The sequence below is a fragment of the Zerene cesonia genome, chromosome 11, assembly GCF_012273895.1.
Source record: "Zerene cesonia ecotype Mississippi chromosome 11, Zerene_cesonia_1.1, whole genome shotgun sequence".
Classification (NCBI taxonomy): Eukaryota; Metazoa; Arthropoda; class Insecta; order Lepidoptera; family Pieridae; genus Zerene; species Zerene cesonia.
Genome location: NC_052112.1, coordinates 4,026,879 through 4,047,900, shown reverse-complemented (window position 1 = coordinate 4,047,900; position 21,022 = coordinate 4,026,879). Strand labels below are relative to the sequence as shown.

Here is a 21,022-nt window from a genome sequence, read left to right as displayed (position 1 = left end):
CTTGAAATATTACAGTTTCGATATCATTTATATTTATTCTATATCTGATAGATTTACTTCTATATGCTTCAAAGAGACTAGTCAATATGACATTGATATGATTATTTCAAATCAAATATTTTGGTAGCGAAATAAATTTCCAATGTAAGCGCGTTGCTATGAATCGAGTATGTAGTTCTCCAACATATTTATTATTCCTTATATATTTATCCTCTAAATCCATGGGAATGAATTACGCGAGTTTCAGAGATTGGAGAATAATTGAAATATTAGCTGAAGAACATCCTTACATTGTGGCTTTACTGAGTAATACAAAAAATTACACGTGCACAGGAGTTATAATAAGCCAACGCGCAATACTAACGTCTGGTCGTTGCGTCTCCCCCGAACCAACGTTCGTCGCAGTTAACAGTGCAGTAGTAGGGAAAATGTTACACAGAAATAATATTTTCGAGATTGCATTCACAAGAGTTCACGAAGATTATATGTACGAGGTAAATGAATTAAATCAAAACGTTACACGGATGCACAGCAACCTTGCAATCGTATTTACTGTCAGAGCAGTACTTTTACAATTTACTGAAAGTGCCATTTTGGGAAACTACTTCGAATCCGAATTGAAAAATAAGATACTATCCGTAACTGGATACGGGCAATTGAAAAATTCTGACGTAGCTGTCTTGCAAATTCAGGAATATAAACAAGTAGCTTGTTCGAATCCCAAGTGGTATTATTGTATTTGTGGTATAGAATACTCAAGTGAAATAACATACGAATTGCCATTCGGTGAGGGTGCGCCAATTTTCTATGAAGATGAAGTTGTTGGAATTACATCGTGTCCTGTAGGATCTATAAGTTTGAAAGGAGATGTTGATTATAACATATTTACAGTTATAACACCGTATAAGACGTGGATCACAAAAACACAATTGGATATAAATGAACATGGTGACAAAAAGCCTCGTAGTAAAGAAACAAGTATTTACAAACAGTCAATTTATAAATATATCGTATTTTCTGTAATTAAATACCTATTATAATATATGTAATTACTTTTCCTTTCTACTCCGTTCTTCTTTGAAGTGTAGTAATAAAATGAGTAAAGACAAATCTGAGTGCCAACTGCCTTTTCTACTGCAGTCAATTCAAGATAAGAAAGATATATAAAAATCTCATAAAATATGAGAAACGTGTTAATGATACATTTTTCACCTATATTCAAATGAAAATGAGCAATGCTTTGTGATTGTAAATGCGAGTCCTGGAGTTAATTTAAACATTACCGATGTATTAATTTCAATAACCGTTGAAATTCTAAAAGAAAATAATATCATTCACAAGTGTTAGTCGATTTTGTATTTTTAAGTGGAATATTCCTTTGGTATTTTCGAAACGAGGTAAGCAATTGTCAACAACTAATATTTTATTTTAAAATATCTATATTAAACATAATACATTAGGCAAACTTTCATAAAAAATGATCTTTGACATGCTCGGAGATAACATGCAGAATAACATTTGCTCTAAATGATAAGTTTTTATTTCGCTCTTATTGTATTACTCTCACAAAGCATTAAAAGCTTGTAAATATGAATGTCCTTAAGGTTTTCGTAAGAAAAATGTCTCAAATTAAAAAGTTCGAACCTTTAAAGCAAGTCGGTATAATTGGAGTGCCATTTGAGAAGGGTCAAAAAAAGTATGGAGTAAGTGTGGCACCAGCGGCTATGCGGTCGTCAGGGTTGATTAGTGAATTAAAAGAAATTGGTAAGAAGGAATTTTGTTATTACTTATAACAGTTGCTTCCTTATATTTGTTTAAATAGGTACTTACTCGAAAAATAATAATAAAAAAAATTACCTACTCCTATTTTGTGTTTATTTATATATAACATTTATTAACGAAACAACGACAATACTGTTAGTATTGTCGTTGTTTTACTTTCAAGTTTTTTTACGCAACTAAAATTCAGTATTCAATGTGCAATTAAATAATAGAAAAACTTGTTATGACAAACAATGTAACCTAACCTCAAAATTAAATACAAGCTTCTGGTTGAAATTTCAAAGATATTTCTATGAGATAAAGCACATACGTTTTCACTAGTATTTTTTTAAAGCGCATCAGGTTAATATTAGTTTCAATATCTATATCTTTTTCTCATTTTAACAATATCTATGCATTAGATGGCCTCGACGTTAAAGACTATGGAGACATTGATATACCGACGAGTCATGAAGATGTTGGCGTAGATAACATGGTGTCTCTACCTCTTGTGTCTGCCTGTAATCATAATGTTTCCAAGAAAGTGTCTCAAGTGCTACGGGATGGGAGACTTGCTGTTACTATAGGAGGAGATCACTCCATTGGAGTTGGTAGGTTTAAGTGATCGGGAATGTTTATTAGAGCGTACTCTTCAAAAATCATCGAGGCATTATGATGTTCACAAATTTGATGTGACTTTGAAAGTAACAATATATCAATAGATCCATGAACCTGTATGTCATGTTTGGCTGGGGTTAAAAAGTATAAAACAATTTAAATAGACACATATGCTACTCTCGATATAGAATAGCATTCATACTTCATATACACTCTGATCTTAAAGATAAATTAGATAGCAGACGTGTCTCTAGGCGATGTCCTTTTATTGCTTTTTTCTTATTACTTATATAAAAAATAAACCTCATCATGTGAAGAATATAATCTCTAATATACTGAATAGCAGAGACATTATTATATTTCTTTATAAATATGTCATTATAAGAAATCTTCAGCTTACGGCTAAGCTATATTCTAAAGAGAAGCTTTGGTTTCTTTGTGCGATTTATTAATTAAGAGGAAAATAGATTATTTTTTTACCACGTTTTATTTTCATATAGGTCGATTCACTGGATCGAGCATTGAAATTTAAAAACTAAAAATGTTTGTTTGGAGTTATGTCATATATATGTTTTCTTATTAATAGCAGCTTAATTTTATGTCTATTTCTCATGAGTTGCTCTTTAATTCTACTTAAAAGTTAAAAGGCATGTGACATATTGATAAGTAAACGATGTAATGACGTAGCCAGTAAGACATGTCAACCTGCTATTCAAGCTGACATTCCATTACCGAAGAAGCTGACTCGCATTTCTAGAACAGCTGACTCATTCGCATCTTATGAGCCCCTCATATTATAATATCGCATGGGTACACTATTGCTTTAAATAAGGTTATATTATAACATCTAATTAACATGGTATTACTTAGGTACTTAGGTGTCAGGCCCAGCTAAAAAGACACTAAAATTAATGGAAGCTTTGAAGACCGAATAGGTTACTATTTTTGTACCTATTTGTAACCATTTATTGGAGTGATCCGAATGCTCAATTTATTATGTATCTACCTACTAATTTTTTAACCATTGTTACCTCGTTCTACCCCTGGTTTTCGGTGATATCAAAAATTATATTTTGTGTTACCTTTCTATGATTTAAAATTGAAAACCTAATTTTGCAACAACTTACCTATTTTGAAAGAAAACTAACTTCTCTGCTATTTTTTCAACCCAAACAAAAATTTACAGGCTTTCAATATGCAAATTACGACTTCTAGTTTCTAATAATTTTTTTATTTTCTATGTTATAAAATGATATAGAAATTTTCATTCTATAGGCACTGTGGACGGGCATTATAATGTGAACGAGGACATGATTCTCATCTGGGTGGACGCCCACGCGGATATCAACACAAACAAAACTTCCGAGTCGGGCTCAGTGCACGGCATGCCCGTCGCACTTCTTGTGAAAGAGCTATCGGATTACTGGCCTTATCTCCCTACTATGGACTGGCAAGTTCCCAAGTAATATAAATATTTTTCTTTACCCAATGAATTCAGCTTTAGAATACATGTTTTATTTAACTTCAACTTTCAATATAGCCTGTTGTAATCTAAATACGCTATTGGTAGGAGGCATGTGGTGTGGTAACTTGTCACTGACAAGTTTAAAGTTATACATCTTTTCTTAATTAGCTACGCACAATAATAAAGGGCGCACAATTCCTTGTATAAAATTACTATCAACCCCTCCAATAATCTTTTTCACGACAAAACTTGTCATCAAAAAAGTTGCCATTTGTTGTTCTTAGTTCTAAATTAATTAAAATTACCTATTAAGTACAATAGCATGCATCTAATGATCCTTCTATCTGAGTAGAAATCTTCCAGTAATTCAGACTCCTCCTTCAGTACTTTATCCAATCTTTAAAAAACCCTTTCAGTACTTTAAATGTAAAAAAAGAAAAGAACAGAAGTATATTAAATTTCAGATATGTAAGTATATATCGTAGACCTAACGAGTATCGATAAAAATTTTTACAGATATAACTATTAAGTGGGGAAACTAATAACTTCCTTATGGCAAACAATTTAAAAGCATTTAAAAAAACTATTTATTTTCTAGATTTTCGATTAAGAACCTTGGTTACATCGGACTTAGATCTGTAGACCACTATGAAAGATTGGCTATAGAAAAATATAAAGTACCTACATTTGCTATGGAAGACGTTGAAGAGTAAGTTATTTTTAATTTTACAGCATTGAAATGCATTACAAGTAAATTAAATATATCTTTTACTTATTTGGTAAAACTACACTTTATGTATAACAAGATTTAGTTACATATCAGAATAATTTATGAAACAATGAATTAAACTATTTGCAGTCATGGTATTGAAAAATCAATTAACAATATTCTACATGTATTGGATCCTGGCCAAGAAAAGCCTATTCATGTGAGCTTCGATATCGACTCTTTGGATGCCCTGGAAGCACCAAGTACAGGAACACCAGGTACCTACTACCAATTACTTTATTTTCATTTTAAAATCATATGATGTTCAAATGTATATTTAAATTATATATTTATCTAAATTGGAAAAAACTATTCTCAACGGTCACCCATTTCGGCAATTCTGAACTCTATGAAATGTTTTTTTTTATGTATAAGTATATTATAAGCCTAAAATTGTTCTTTATGAATTAACTTATAAATAAATTCTCTCTAGTTTTTAATTAACTTTTATAAAGAGAAAACTGACGTTGTTTTTTGGATTGGTTACAATTGACAATTACAACAAACTTGTTCTGTATTTTAAAAGGTTAAGAAATACCACAAAGTATGAAACAAACTTACAGATTTTTATTATTTATTGCGCCGATTTCAATAACCGTCACAACGATTTCTCAATAACTAAAATACTATCTTTATTTTGCAGTGCGGGGCGGTTTAACTCTACGTGAAGGAATAAAACTCATGGAGATTATTCATTCGACGGGCCGTTTGAGAGCACTAGATCTCGTGGAAATAAATCCGGCGATAGGAAATGACTCCGATAGAAAAAGGACAATTGAAGCAGGGCTATGCATTTTAAAGGCTGCGCTTGGATTTTCAAGGCGCGGCACAGCTCCGCGCGGCGTTTCTGACTTACCCGTACAAACGCATCACAATAAGTCTTAATTCACTTTCTTAGGAGTTTCCCTTTTAAAGGGGCTATTATTATGTGCTATATATATTGTTTGTACTTAAATTCATTCATTTTTAAGAAATATAACCCAATATTAACAAATGACGACTTTATTTCAACTGATATTTTTAATGAATACCAAACGATATGTTGATTAGGTTGATAGGGTACGATTGGGTATGTAATATGTAATGTATTAATGAATTAAAATATTATTTCTTTCCATTGCAATCACAGACCTGACCAGTGATGAACGTATCTAACATGTGCGGACCCTGGAAGGCAGCGCTAAACTCGTTTTTAGTTTAGAAATTAAAAACTTTTTAATGGATTTTAAACGCGATTTATTCATTATATTATTAACCGTATCTAGTTTTTAGTTTTCCCAAGGTACATGGGGCTTACAAGAAACATGGTAAAACCAAAGTTTGAAAAATTCCGCCTCTGCGATAGACAAAGTCCTGGCGACACGCTTATCTGATAAACGCGATAGATACATACAACAAAGGACTTTTTGCTTAAACAAGAGTACTTAGTAAGATTATGAGTAGTTAGTTAGCTTATACTTTTAAAAATATTTTATTTTTCCCTCACTTTCTTGACTTTGAGATGTTTCACAATTTATCAATAATATGGTTATCTACAGATGGAAGAAATAAATAGAACTGAATCCAAATATGAAATTTTATTATGTTTCTTTGTTAAAGTAATAATACAAAAGGCAATTGGCGGAAAACTTAATTGCACTTCGTATTGAGATAAGCAAAAATACCAAATAATAAAGATAAAAGGTTCCAAACCACTTTTTCAAAAATGTATTACATGTTCCTTAAAAAATATTTATTATTGCTCGTAAGTATTTGACAATAATATAAATCAAGTAACCTATCGTAATTTAGCATTTCAACAAGCAGAACTTCAGCTTGATAATCTCGCTGATATATTTTGTACGAATAAAATTTATAAGTATAGTACCTAGTAGTAGTTTTAGTTTTTATTCAAAGTATTTAATACTTTCTTTATAATAATGTTAATGGTTTTTTAACATGCGTATTAGCTTTATTAGCTTCACCTGGGTCCCAAAATGCTTCAATTGTGTCCGTTTTTGTGTCAGATAGGTTTGAAATGACAATCACTACGAGATTAGGTATACAAAGGGCCATCAATCCATTCGTTTCTAAAACGAAACCATATAGCTTTCTAATTTATTTATATACATATCGAAAAATAAACATAATTACAGGTATTTTGTTCCGTGTTCAAAACTAATCTGTCGCTCAAACCTATAAGCGATAATGGAGAAGACGAAATCAAAATGGCTGAAAAATATTTTGCGAACATACCCAACATTGAATCGAAATACATAATTAATGAAGGTCTATCAAAAACGATAACCAACTTTTTTAAAGGAAAAGTAAACCCGTTTCCTTTGTACAAAATAAGTCTAACAATAGACCCGAAGCCTGTCAAAATACCATGGACTTTAAATGGAGCAAGTAACTTTAACGATTCTTTCTACCATAAGAAGTATAGATACGTTAAACTTAAAAAATCACCGGTTGCATTGAACAAATAAAACAATATTTCATTGTATTTTTTATTGCTTATTTACAATTTGCGTTGTACATATATGGAATTCATTGTTTCTGTGTACTTGTTATACTGCCATGCGACTATAAAATGCATAGAAATCTGTAAAATTAACAGAAATAGAAGCAGACAATTTAATACCCTAACAAAAATGAATTGAGGTTTTCAGTTCTGTCCCTTCCATTTTCAATTTATATGACCTAAGTGTTAAGGAAAAAAGTGTCAACAATCAAACATCGATTACAAATGTTTAAATTTCTTTTTTTTTAATTCAAAGTTGAGGTTTGTTTGTGCAAGGCATTATTCACAATTTGTATGTCTGTGGACACCACAGAGAATATTTAAGCATTTTATAACAAGAGTAACTACTTAAGGACAAACATATTACGCCAGTCATAAGAACCAATAAAATTACAATGTTGTTATTTATCATCCACAAACTAAAAATCTACATATTGATCCAATTGAAAATAATATAAAAATGAAATAAAAACTAATAAAAAAAAAGTTCATAAATTCATATTTCAGACCTTTGTCAAATGACTTTGTAGGAACCTGGAAATAAGAATGTTCTGCAAGATCTATCACTAATTGTGTAATCTTTAAGATATAATCTGGTCGAAAAAATAATAATGTTATAATATCGTAACATTCCTCTATTACTAATTTGATTTTTATATTATCTTTTTGCTTTAAAGAAATCCTTTTCTTTGATAAGGATGACGACTATGACCTGACATGTACATATTAAGATAAAATGCAAGGAACATTTCTAGATTCTTCTAGAAGTTGACTTGAGGTCGGTAATGTTTTTGGAACTTGTTATTCTTCATAGACATCTTCATTTGCCACTTGGCCTGCACCCGCTTCATGAAATGAATGTCACGAGCTTTCCTGTAAAAAAAAATGTGTAAACATCATTTTAGACTTAATTATACTAAGGGTATTTGGTATCTACACTCAGATATGATGTTGTTCAAATCAGGAAAATAAAAATCTTGTTGTTACTCATATATCATAATTAAGCCTATTATAATAATTGTTTTTTTTTTTAATAATTTTGGTTATAACATGCTTTTTGCATCTGTTATGACAACTATATTCAAAAAAGGATAAATTAATTTATATTATTGTGTGTGTGATTATGAATTAAAATTTAAAATACAATAAAATGCATACTTTGCAGCTGCCGCCTGCTCTTTAGGCGCCCATCCTAACGCGCGGTAAACACCCAACAAATGGTGAAGTTTTCGTTGAGACTTTTTCACCACTACTTGGGTAGATTGAGGCACATTTTGTTTATAATACCTGAAATGACAAAACAAATTATATAACTTGCTATATTAATACCTACTAATTTTTTATATGTTTCTTGAATCAAGATTTGATTTGATAACAATGGTTGAAAATAAAATGGTTTGGGAAGAGAAGCATTGATAAAAAAGAACCGTCACTTTTTTTTACTTAACTTTCTAATTTTTGTTATAAATAATTAGTTTTGAATAGATTTAATGAAACATGGACTTTGACAAATAGCATATAAGTATATACAATTACCTCAACAAGGACCTATGCCCAATAACAACTCCAGATGGCAACACCAGTTGGAAATTTTCACCATCTAGCATGGTTGGATCCTCTGTTGGCTCATCTACCTCCATATCTTCATCACCTTCATCATGATCAGGGTAAGATGCACTGGAGAAGTTATATTTAATGGTCATGTAGAGATCTATTTCATATTATAAATGTATCATATGTATCACAAAAGTAGTGTTATAATATAAAGTTCACATGAAGTGGTAAGCAGTATTCTAAAGATTAATGTGGATAATCATATTTTGAGGTTCAATTTATGAATATGATCTCATATAAGGTTTAACAAATCAATAAATTTACATATCACTATAAAGTGCAACTTGGAATAATATTGTGCAATATATGACCAAGCAGTATATTTATCATATTAACAATAATAACAACATATTTTTACCATTATCTTGTGTCCTAACATACAAGTGTATCAGATGTTCTTATAATTATTGTGAAAAAAAATTATTTACATAAATATTTTTTTTTTAGTTTCATACTATTAACATGCTTGTAACAATTAAAAAAATAGGAAAAATAGAAATAAAATTAATCATGAGGCTGATTTTCACAAATGGCTCAGTCATGATGGATCATGGTCAACACTTCAAATAATTTAATTATTGAAAAAATATATTTATATCAACATTAATGATTTTTAAGTAACAGAAGCTGCCAATAAATATTGTAAGATTTTGTGTCATATATAAGTTTGATGTAATTCTTGAAATATTTACCTATAGTCATAATAATCAGAATATTCAGCTAAAGCAATTCCCTCGTGTAACATTTTACAATGTCCCTTATCAAGCATATGTGCCTGAGCAGCCTCCATAGAGTAAAATGTCCTGCCTGCTTCATTGCACCATAAGCACATGAATCCTTGAGAAATCTGGAAATTGCTTAAAAATTAAAATGATATTTCAAACACCACTTTGTACTGTGTTTCTCATGATGTACCCAGAAAAGTGCTAATAGTGCCCAAAGTATGTACACATGTGCATGTGTTTTGTTGACGACTATAGCATTATTATCCTACTAGCTAAAGGCATAAGATTTACACAGAGTAGATCAAAACTATGAAATCATAGATATTGATATTCTTGTCTTCAAAACAATGTTTTTTTAATGATGTGCAATCAGTCGTAAGACTATGAGCAGATGAGGCATGTAGGCACATATGGCGGGAAGGGTGCACCATTAGAGTACACCATATCAAAACAATAATAATAGGATATTTAAAAAGGAACAGCTCTACAAATATTGATGTACAATTTATAAACACTTACTTTTTCGCCGAGATACAAAAGCAGCCCTTTTATGTCCGTGCAATATTCAACATCTGGTATAAAAAAGGAATGTGTAATTGACATGTGTTTCAGATTTTTGACCATATTTTTACTGTGATGGCCACAAAACAAACAATCACGGGGTTTTATAAGTGAATCACTGCCTTTTATTCTACATTCTTCCCACTCATCAGAATCAAGCTGTAAAGAAAACAATTATTTGAATTAGAATTATCTTACTCTTAAATAATATTAACAAATTTTTGTTAAAATTAATGCCATTTCACCTCTTCAATTTCTGAGTCTGTTTCAATGTCTTCATAATCAGAGCCATCAACATCTTTAACAACAACAAATTTTTCTCGCTGCAAGGGGGACTTGTTGGCTTCAATTTTTTCGAAACTATTTGAATCAGATTGACTCTCCTCCTCTTCCTTTCTTTGACTTGGTTTTTCGTTGGGAACATAATTCTGTTCAGCTTGTTTGTGCTTCTTGCTGTTCAAGTGATTATTATACGCATTTTTCGTATTGAACAATTTCGAGCAACATTTACAATAGACAGATTCGTCGCAATTCTCATTTTGAACTTGTTCCCTATGTTCCTTTGCCCGCAATTCAAATTCTTCTAATGTCACTGGAGGAATACCTGCGACTTTTCTCTTCAAATTGTACCTGTGCCAATCTAGTTTATAATGTTCTCGTTGTAAATCAGCAGACTTGAATAGCACCTGGCAAGTGATACACGTGAATGTGTCAGGCATTATAGTTTTCTTACAAGGTTTTAACGGATTAAAATTATCACAGAAAAGTGAACACTCGATTGTGAAGGCTGTTTGAAAGATGTTACAAGGATGGATGATTATAAATTTTATTTCCAAAATTTTATTGAACACAGCACCACACTTCAGCTGTAATCTATAGTGTGAAATGTCATTATAAAACATCAAAGTTCAATTCCCTGATTGACAAACTCAACGACGCAAAACGGACGCAAACCTATTTAACCACTTTAAACGTCATGCAAAATCTCTATTCTAGATACGTAAAATAAAGTTAAATAAAAAATAAATTGATAAAAAGAAGGTAAATTATAAACTGTTACTAACGATATTGTTTTTCAGTTTTAAACTAGGTAAAGACAGGTTAGGTACCTTGGTAGATATTGTTAACGCACCTGAAAATTAAAATTGTGTATCTATGGTAACAAATATTATCCAGTATATAAATTTGAATCTTATCTTTATTATTCTCATTCGTTTTTAATTATTTCCCAGAGTCACTGACAGCTGACACAATCACTGATACTTGACAGTTGATGATTGACTTTAACCGTATGCTGATTGTTGTGTCGTAGGATTTAATAAATATTTTAATCAATCTTATGTGCTATGTATTTCATGTCTAACAAGTAGCCTAGAATAGTTTTAAATCTATTTACTAGTAAATGAAAAAGTGACAGTGAAATCACATAATCATTAGGTATCTTTAAAGAACAATCAATAGTTAAAAAAACTTCGGTAAAAGAAAAGAACTATGAATAAATCGAATATCAATTTCTCTTTTTAGAAATTGTAATAACAAAGTTTTACTGCACAAAATGTTGGAAACAGATGAAGTTGATGTCGATCTTTTCACGCCTGCACCTGGGTATGATATATAGCAATTCAATAGCAAACATTCATTATTGTAAATCATTTAGGTTTTTTCTCTATTTTAATTTTTATTTAAGGACTTCATTGGCTACGATATTCAATGCCAATCAAATTGAAACGGACAAGGATAATGCTTCATTAAAATATGTTCCACAAACACCTGCACAACCCCCACAGGAATCAATAACAGATAAACCTAAAAGTGGCCCAGTCACAAACTGCATTTTTGCAACTGCCATTTCAGGATATGAATGGTAATTGAATGAATTTATTTTTATTAAATACTTAATAATAACAATATTTCTGCTACTGCTTTTGCTTATCGAAAAATTGTTTGATGATTAATGGGCAATTTCTTAACTGTTACATTCAATGCTTATATACTTTTAACATAGATTGTTTCTTATCATATTTATAACACAGATTGTCCTACTCATTTACATATGAATTCAGATTATAATGGTTTATTCTTCTGGTCAATACATAATTCTTTAATTCAGTTATATTCTTATGTTATAATAATACATAAATCTCATAATTTACAGGACTAATGGAACATATAATCTCCATGAGAATTTGGGTTTTGCAATAATTAAATCAGCAACAGAAAGTGTCCATCATTTGATTATTTATACCTCTGATAAACGTACACTTTCCCTTGCAACTATCACTTCCACATTTATTGTCAATGTAAAGAAAGATGTCAGTATATCATATTATGATAATTTTAATAAATATTGGCTCATCTGTGCTCCAGGTGCAAAAATAGCAAATATTGTGGAATGCCTTCAAAAATGTAATATTAATATAAAGCATTCTACCGATGAAAATGTAGAGGAAGTATTAAATGACACATTAAGTACTAAAAACAATTTAGGAAGTGAGGGAGACTTATCAAATAAAAGTAAAGATTCTATCCTGAAAAGGATGGCTAATATGGGCCAATCAGTATTGCCCCCACAGAATAATATAACAGTTCAATCTACAGATTCAACGGATGAACATGATGATGGAAACAATCTTAATTTTTCAAGACATAAACTCACAAAAAATACAGCAAAGCGCTCGACAGAGAAAAGTTTAAATTTTACAAAATATAATCATTTGGAGTCAAATAAACCTTTACCTGCAAAACCATTATTTGAAAATTCCACCATTATTTTGCCACTAAAACAAGAACTAGCCCTTATAAAAAATGCAGATTTTAAAGGACCTAGTAACACTCAATTTTCAGATTTTAATTCTTGTGATATGCATAGTTTTGTTTCAGAGCAAAGAATAAGCAACACAGAATTGCGTATAAATGTTAATCGATTATCTGATAAATTGGAGCTATTGCTATTAAACAAAGCCACAGAATTGGAAAAGTTACAATCTACATCAAATCAACCAATGAATATTGTAGAGAAACTTATTAAGGAATATGAAAGTAAAATTATGATTTACGAAAATTTCATTAAATCTAAAGGATTTGATTGCAGTTTAATATTAGCAGGTCCTAATGAACCTAATATTCTTAATTTAGAAGATGTTAAAAGAAGTGATAATTTGAAACCTTTATTCCAAGAAAAAGATAAGGAAATTGAAGAACTTCAAAATAAACTACAAAAAATAACAGAATCATATGCCACTATAATGGAAAACTATAAAACATTTGAAAATGTTCTATTAAACGAAATAAAGGAACTAAAAAAAGACATAAACAACAAAAACATGCTCATTAAGAAAATGGATACCAATATTCAAGTTTTAATGGAAAATCATAACAAGAATGATATGAATAGTAAAATAAAGAAATTAATGAATAACACATATCAAATGATTTCTGTAAATTTTGATGACGATGATAATTATGACGGTGCAACAGTTAAGTCTGTTGTTGGAACAGTTATAAAAAATTCTACATTGGAATCCTTAAATGATATTGATAATTAATTAATTAGCATATAATGTACCTGGACTTCCTTTGGATATTTGTCATTATTACATGTATATTAAAAAATGCAATAAAATATTACTGTAATCGTTAAAATCGAAATTAGTACTTGCATTATTAATATTTATAATCTAGAAGTAAGTTTTGTTATTAAAATAGACTTAACCTGGTAAACATCTACTTAATATTCACTGGACCGATTCCAAAAATTATTACATCATACATACAAACCATACAGCCATACAGCATACATAGGCTACAACGGGTGAAGCCACGGCGAACACGTAATTATCATATAATTATCTTTTTTTGTCTGGTTTATCTGCTTGTCCAGCATTGAACCACTGACCCAAGTAAAACCAAGGAGATTGCATTTCTATGGCTAATGTATATTGTTTTGATACATAAGCAGTTTGGGGGGCGTATTTCTAGTCGGCTCTAAGCGGCGAAAATTCGCGCTACGCAACTGTAGAAGCCTCGCTAGTATGGTACAATAATTGTAAAAATATATTTTTTTATAATATATTACTAGTCTAATTGCGCTTATGACACTACACTGAAATCAGGAAAGTATAATCCACAATTCTTCTGTTAATGTAATTGCATTCTAAATCTAATCCTAATTACACTATCTCTAATTTAGTCGTCTCAGAACTTAGGAGCGTGTAATCAATTTAAATGTAAAAAGTGTAATATTATTTTTTTTACAATTTTTTTTATTATGACAAGTTAAAATGGTGTAACTTCTATCTATATGTACATTAAAACTAGAGAAAAGTTTAAAGAAAGTCGTTTTTGTAAATAAAAAGAATCCAAATATGTATAATAGCCAGTGTTAAAGGACAACCCAGAGAAATAATTTCTAGCATTTTCAGAAGTTTTGTCTGTTAGTCGATTTATTTGTTCGGGTATCACGTAAATTATACGAAAGCAATGTAACATTTACTTTTTGCTACGTTGCAATCGGTTTAGTATAGATATATATTTGAATTTAAAATATTCCAGAAGTAAAATTTGGGTTATTTGCACTTAATCTAACATCTTCACGTAACTTTTAAATGCAACAATATGTGCGTAAATTGAAGTAACATTTAAAAGTGTCTGTGCGAATGCGCTGCCCGCGATTTAGAGGTAATGTATAAGGAAAGGAATAACTACTGGAAAGAAGGAATGGGCTGGGATGGGTGAGGAAAAGAACACGGGCAGGGCAGATATTCAATAGATGGAGTTGTGCGTGATTCAAAAAATAGCGCCAATTTTCTGAATCGCGGTGTTAAGATTTTGAAAGAATGAAGTTCGTTTAAAAAAAGGATTTGTTATGTTGTGTTTATTTTGAAGTGTGAAGTAAACAATAACTTGCAATTTGAGTCAAGTAATGCTTTTCTCATGATTAACTATACGTAGTACTTTACACGTAAACAACCTCAATAACCTTAATATGTACGCTCGAGATAGTTCCACAGCTAATGTTGTTTATGAATAAGCATAAGCATACATAAATAAAAAATGATTTGTGTCGGTATCCTCTTACAGTGCTACACACTACAAAAAAGTAATAAATTCCGACATCCACGCAAACGAAGTCGCGATCTCAGCCAGATTTCATATTATGTAAAACGATTTCAAATCCATTCATAAATAATTTCTGAATCCGTTGGTTCTAAAGCACTCGTGTCTATTATCAGATTCAGTACCTAATTTTAGGACAGTGTGATCAAGCGTCTAATTTCAAATGCTTCTGAGTTTAGAAAGTAAATTTAGTAAAGTGCAATAGGCACATAAATCTTTGGTGTACACATGAACGGTTTATGGAACAAAGATCAAAGAATAAAACTGTACTACGGAATGGAATGAACATGGACACAGTAGGTGCCATAGATTATACTATTAACTAGACATCAGAAAATATTTGTTTTAATAAAATTACCTTATAATTGGAAGTTAACCAATAGGGAGTGGTCTTCCGCTGGTAGTGTGTTCTTTTCGGGTTTTTGTAGAAATGATAGAAAAGTTTATATGAATAAATAAACCGTCTTATTATGCTACTCTGAGGCTCAATTTCTAAATGTCTATTGTCGCATTGGCGTAAAGGTCTCGTAGCCAAACCATTAAAACTTAAAAAAAAAATGTCACAAAGTACTTTTAATATCTATGTAAATGTTTATTCCTAATCCCTACCACTACATCGTATCTTCGTAATTTTTATTTATTTTCATACATATTGAAAGTTGATTTATTCAATTTAACATTTTTTTTTACTTATATCAAAAAGAATAATTTTATTAATTTATTTGAGCGACGGATGTATGTTTGTTACAACAAATTTAAATCATGGATAATTTGTCAGACTCAATTATCCAATATAAAAATCAAGTAAGTCAAGTATATTGTAATAATAAAAATACACAAACTTTTGTACTGGAAATTATAATCTGGTTTACTGAAATCTTACGTAGACACAAATGGTCATTATTATACATTAAATAAATTTAAATAACACAATTTAGCCACGACAATCGGTCATATATTTATAGTAACAAAAGTAGATATTATTTTTATTAAAAGTTCGGTATTTTAGTTGCTGATAGTGAAGCAAAGCCTTGAAACAAACAAAAATCCAGAAGAGCGCAATTCTTTATTAGAATTAGAAGCTGAATTGCAGCAACTAATTGATTTAACCGAAGAAAGTTTGAATGCTCAATGTCAACAAGAAGCTGAAGAGGATTCCCTACAACTTCAAAATGACGATAGTCAGAATGAATTGGACAGCGAATATGCTCTATTTATGGTATAAAAGTTCCAACTTAAGATACCCCTAATATGACATTTTAAATTTTTCTGTTGATTAACAATTTTTATCCCATTAAACAGCAAGAAATGGCACAGAGTGGAGCTTATGAAAAAGATAAATGTCAAGAAACACTTGAAAAATCAACAGAGAATAGCCAAAATGAAGACAGTGACATAGAGGTAAAGTATGCTAATTATATAAAGGAAGAAGCGGAATGGAGCCGGAGGCCCGTTTCCTTTTCCTCACCCGTCCTAGTCCATTCCTTCTTTCCAGTCGTTAATCCTTTCCTTTTCCCTTACCCCATAAAAGTGGGCAGCGCATTCACAGAGCTACTACCTTTGTTTATGGGCGGTGGTGATCGCTTACCATCAGGCGAACCACCAGCTCAGCTGCCCGTTATGACATTAAAAAAAAAAAGAAAAAAATGGGTAATAAATTTATAAAATACTATCTGCACACCTGGTTCTGCCCGGTTAGTTATTTGCCTTAATTGAAATAAGAAAACTCCAATCCTTTAAGTTGGATCAGACAGCACATAATGTGCAGATTTGATTAAAATCTGTTAAGTAGTTTAGAAATCCATCTTGGATACATAATTTATATGTATTAAGTTTATGACATTGCAATATTTGGATATGGAAAAAAATGGCTTGTATTATAATGTATCAGACTGATTATGGGCACTCTATGGGAAAGATGGGATGTATGATAGTAAAATTGTTATTTTAAAGTTTGCCTATGTTATCAATGTTGCATTTAGAATCTGTGAACTTGTACTTTCATGTTATTGGCTGGTTAAAAAAATATTGTAAGCAACAAACACACATTTAATTTCAGGATGAGTTAGCCTCTCTTCTTGGTATGAAGTGTGCAGTTTACCACCAGCATTCATGGGGAGGGCAACCAAGCCTACACAATGCAATGGTTAGTGCGGTGGTCCCTAGGCAAGATGAAGACAGGTTTAATGATTTACAGGTATATTTACTTGAATTTTTTTTGTATAATAGTGTGTATTAAATCCTGCTAATATTATAAATGCGAAGGTTTGTAAGGATGTGTGCTTGTTACTCTATCACGCAAAAACTACTGAACTGATTGCAATGAAATATGGAGACGGTTACGTAGACAGCTGGACAACTGGAATAACATATAGGCAATTTCCCAATCCTAGTATTCCTACGGGATACGGACTTACACTAATGAAACCGTGTGGGGCAGCTAGTATAGTATAATAGGTAGTCCTTAGGGGGTTTTACATTAACAAGTCATTATGTGTATTTAATTTCTTATACAACAAATCATTTTAGGTACGAGTTTTATTTACACACCCCACTCATACAGAAATGTTACCATGTCCATTTTTTTTAAATGGTGAATGCAAGTTTGATGATGAAAAATGTAGGTGAGTTTTGTGTAAATATCTATGATACCTCTAAATATTATCACTTAATTACCAATTGATATATTTATAATCATAGTGAAGTATAGTTCATTGTTTCCGTTTTATACTTTTATTGCATTAATTTCTTGTGGAATTTAATCACAATTAATTAATAAATATTATTGTAGATATTCCCATGGTGCCCTAGTACAATTGTCAGAATTAAAAGAAGCCATAGAACCCAAATATGATACACTCAAAGCAGGAAGTAGAATATTGTTGAAGCTTAAAGCACCTGATGATGAGGTATGTATGAGACTAAGCTACTAATCACTAACTAAATTTTGAATGTATGTAGGTATACAGTTAAAACTATCCTTTAAAATTAAGCAGTAATTAAGTAATATTTTTAAACTTATTAGTTTGTGCTATAGTTTGTAAATTCGAAGCTATTAATTATCAACTGACTTTGTAAAAGCAGGACGTTATAAATTCAGTTGACTTTATTTTTTTATGTTACCTCGTAACTTTTTACTAGTTTATGTATTATTTTTATAAAGGTAGAGTGAACAGGTACCTTCTAGGGAAGTGCGCTCCATCCTAGACTACATCTACGCTTACCAGCAGGCGAGATGGCAGTCAAGCACTTCGCTAAAAAAAAGTGGTCATGTTCTAACAATTTGATAGTTTTTTGTTGAAAATAATTATTCAACATATAAATATAAATACCATTACAAAGCCTTAAATGTATTTCCTTCCTTAATGCAGGATGTAAGCATAGCAAAAAAGTCCACAGAAAAATATCATTTATGGCATAGAGCTGTGGTAACCAGCGTTGATCTAGAGAATAGATTGTGTGTCGCAAAGTTAGAGCAAGGAGTGAAAACGGGGGAGAAGAGAAAATCAGCAGTAGAAGAATATCATGTGCACTTTGAAGAGCTGTTTCCATTAAACAGTGAGTGTTTTCTTCTTTATCCACATTTTTGTTATAATGAGGCTATAAAATAATTAACTTGATATTTTTTTAGATGATGATGATGATAGCAGTGACTCAGATGATAGTATCAGTGACACAGAGTACCCAGAAATGAAGGTTGCTCGACCAGATATGGATCAGGCGTTGATTCTTGATAAGAGTCTGCAGAATAATGCTCCTGCCATGGGAGAGTGGGAGAAGCACACTAGAGTGAGTATGTATTGTTTTTTATACATCAATTATTTCCAAATAGGCTTTTACAACGGGCAGTTGAACTTGCAAACATTTGTATATAAACATATTAAAAGATAGTGTTAAAAAGTGAATTCATCAACAACATCGGCCCTTATATGTTCCCACTTTATCATGCTTCTATCATGCCAAGTTTCCTCACCAAGGTTTCCTCTACCTTTTCGAGCAAAGGTGATATGAAAAATGTACAGAAAAATTAAAAAAAATCTATTTCTTTCTTGCACTTTCTTTAGTTAGAAGTCTTAACCACTGAGCCACCACTGTACACCAAAAAACATTTTTTTTAAATAAATATTCAATTATAGTACGATATAAAAAATGCCTATAAGCTTAAATCGAAAATAAACTCAAGGAAGTGCTATCCTTGCCTCGCAATGCAATATAAGCTTTATGCCACAGGGCATAGGGTCGAAACTAATGCTGGCGATGGGCTACGTGCCGGGCGCGGGGCTGGGCGCGGCGGGCGCGGGGCGCGTGCAGCCGGTTGAGGCGCGCGTGCTGCCGCGCGGCTCCAGCCTCGACCACTGCCTCGCGCTCTCGCAACGAGCCGGTACACAGGATCCGATGAAGGTAACTCTCGAATGCATTGGACATTTGTTATAATTAATTTACATATTGTTAGCGCTAAGTAGCTGTTGCCCACAGTAGCTGTTGCCCGCAGCTTCGCCTGCGCAGTTTTAATAAATTTTCATGGTACTTCCACACCATTTACACGATCTTTCATCCCCTATTTTATCCCCTTGGGGGTGGAAGTTATCAAAATCCTTTCTCAATGGATGCCTACGTCGTAACATCTATCTACATGCCAAAATCCAGTCCGATCCGTCCAGTTCAGTCTGTGCGTTGATAGATCACTATGCCATTCAGTCACTTTGAGTTATTAATTATTATATATTATATTTAGATGATTCGATTGAATAAAGTTCACAAAAATCTGGCGCTGAAGAAGGGAGTCTGATGGTTGTAGTATGAAATCTGCTGATTCACACTGATTAGTTGCCACAGTCGAATTTATATTTTGATATCTATTTACCAGACAGATTACTATTAAGATGTAATCATTAAAAGATCTTAATCTTTTATTGAACCGAAATAAAGAGATATATTTTTTATAAGTAATTTTACTTTTTTCAGGTTGAGCAGCGACTAAAAAGGTTACAAAAGAAGGAAGAAGAGAGAAATAAGAGATCATACGAGAGAGAGAAAGAAAGAGAGCGACGAAACGTTTTTAACTTTCTCAACAAAACCCTAGGCGATAGTGCTGAAAAATCTGAGCCAACCCCAGCTACTTCCATAGATTTAAAACAGTCTTCTAGTAAAGATTTAAATATAGAACAATTTAAAATAGAAGAAGATAGTAGAAAAATAGAGAATGAAATTATCAAGTTAAGAAATACACTGAGCAGATATCCTGCAGGAACAAACGGTAACCGAAACGTCGGTAATCAAATAACAGAAAAGAACAAAGAGTTGGCGGCTTTAAAACAAAAGGGCCAACAGATCGCCAGAGAACAAAAACTCAGAAAAGATAAACAAAAGTTAACCATGTTCTGATTTTATATGTATACTTGTTACTGATTATAAATTGATGAGATTATTAGAAAAATCACGGTAATCTCACGAAGAACTTGTTTTAATCAAAAGTATATTTAAGGGCTAAATACCTCATTTACCGAAGACTGCTCTACGTTGTATAAAATCATGTAATAGACAATATGAGCGGAGCATTAGTAACAACATTGGCAAATTGCATTGGAAAAGGTTTATCCATTATGCGAATGAAATCTTGCGGACAGCTAACAGTATATTACTGTGGATATGGAATTACATTATCGAAATGTAACCGTTTATGAATGTTATTATTTATTTTAAGATGCGATATAAGTAACCTTCTTTTTTTAATTACACCAAAAATAAATGATGTGAACATCTTTATCAGATCTTTTAATTCATAAGCCTAATAAAAACTGAATGATAATATTTATATTAAACGACCACCCATTTAAAATGTCTTTTAGTCTAAAGTAGTTTATGGGAAATCGAACTTATACTTACTTAAC

At 31.4% G+C, this 21,022-nt stretch overlaps 4 protein-coding genes across 5 annotated transcripts; 3 read left to right on the top strand and 1 right to left on the bottom strand.

Annotated features, from left to right (window-relative positions):
* Positions 1–227: 227 nt before the first annotated feature.
* On the top strand, positions 228–5,550 carry LOC119830531 (arginase-1). The gene is made up of 6 exons (XM_038353589.1): positions 228–978; positions 2,184–2,372; positions 3,655–3,841; positions 4,443–4,553; positions 4,704–4,831; positions 5,257–5,550. The coding sequence occupies exons 1-6, from the start codon at positions 228–230 to the stop codon at positions 5,496–5,498; spliced, it is 1,608 nt and encodes a 535-aa protein (XP_038209517.1). The 3' UTR covers positions 5,499–5,550.
* A 1,538-nt stretch (positions 5,551–7,088) lies between these two features.
* Positions 7,089–10,916, bottom strand: LOC119830188 (zinc finger protein 622). The gene is made up of 6 exons (XM_038353098.1): positions 10,262–10,916; positions 9,975–10,175; positions 9,423–9,577; positions 8,653–8,793; positions 8,275–8,403; positions 7,089–7,989 (listed from the first exon to the last, which is right to left on the bottom strand). The coding sequence occupies exons 1-6, from the start codon at positions 10,733–10,735 to the stop codon at positions 7,878–7,880; spliced, it is 1,212 nt and encodes a 403-aa protein (XP_038209026.1). The 5' UTR covers positions 10,736–10,916; the 3' UTR covers positions 7,089–7,877.
* A 364-nt stretch (positions 10,917–11,280) lies between these two features.
* On the top strand, positions 11,281–14,341 carry LOC119830330. The gene is made up of 4 exons (XM_038353302.1): positions 11,281–11,453; positions 11,541–11,621; positions 11,704–11,880; positions 12,172–14,341. Exons 2-4 carry the CDS (start codon positions 11,572–11,574, stop codon positions 13,559–13,561), a joined length of 1,617 nt encoding a protein of 538 aa, XP_038209230.1. The 5' UTR covers positions 11,281–11,453; positions 11,541–11,571; the 3' UTR covers positions 13,562–14,341.
* A 1,386-nt stretch (positions 14,342–15,727) lies between these two features.
* On the top strand, positions 15,728–20,874 carry LOC119830388 (zinc finger CCCH-type with G patch domain-containing protein). 2 transcript variants are annotated; one of them, XM_038353388.1, is made up of 10 exons: positions 15,728–15,935; positions 16,141–16,350; positions 16,434–16,532; positions 17,191–17,328; positions 17,661–17,755; positions 17,923–18,040; positions 18,503–18,689; positions 18,766–18,920; positions 19,362–19,532; positions 20,097–20,874. In XM_038353388.1, exons 1-10 carry the CDS (start codon positions 15,894–15,896, stop codon positions 20,514–20,516), a joined length of 1,635 nt encoding a protein of 544 aa, XP_038209316.1. In that variant the 5' UTR covers positions 15,728–15,893; the 3' UTR covers positions 20,517–20,874. The 2 variants fall into 2 exon arrangements, with proteins under 2 accessions (XP_038209316.1, XP_038209315.1); XM_038353387.1 differs by having other exon boundaries at positions 18,763–18,920.
* The last annotated feature ends 148 nt before the right edge of the window (positions 20,875–21,022 follow it).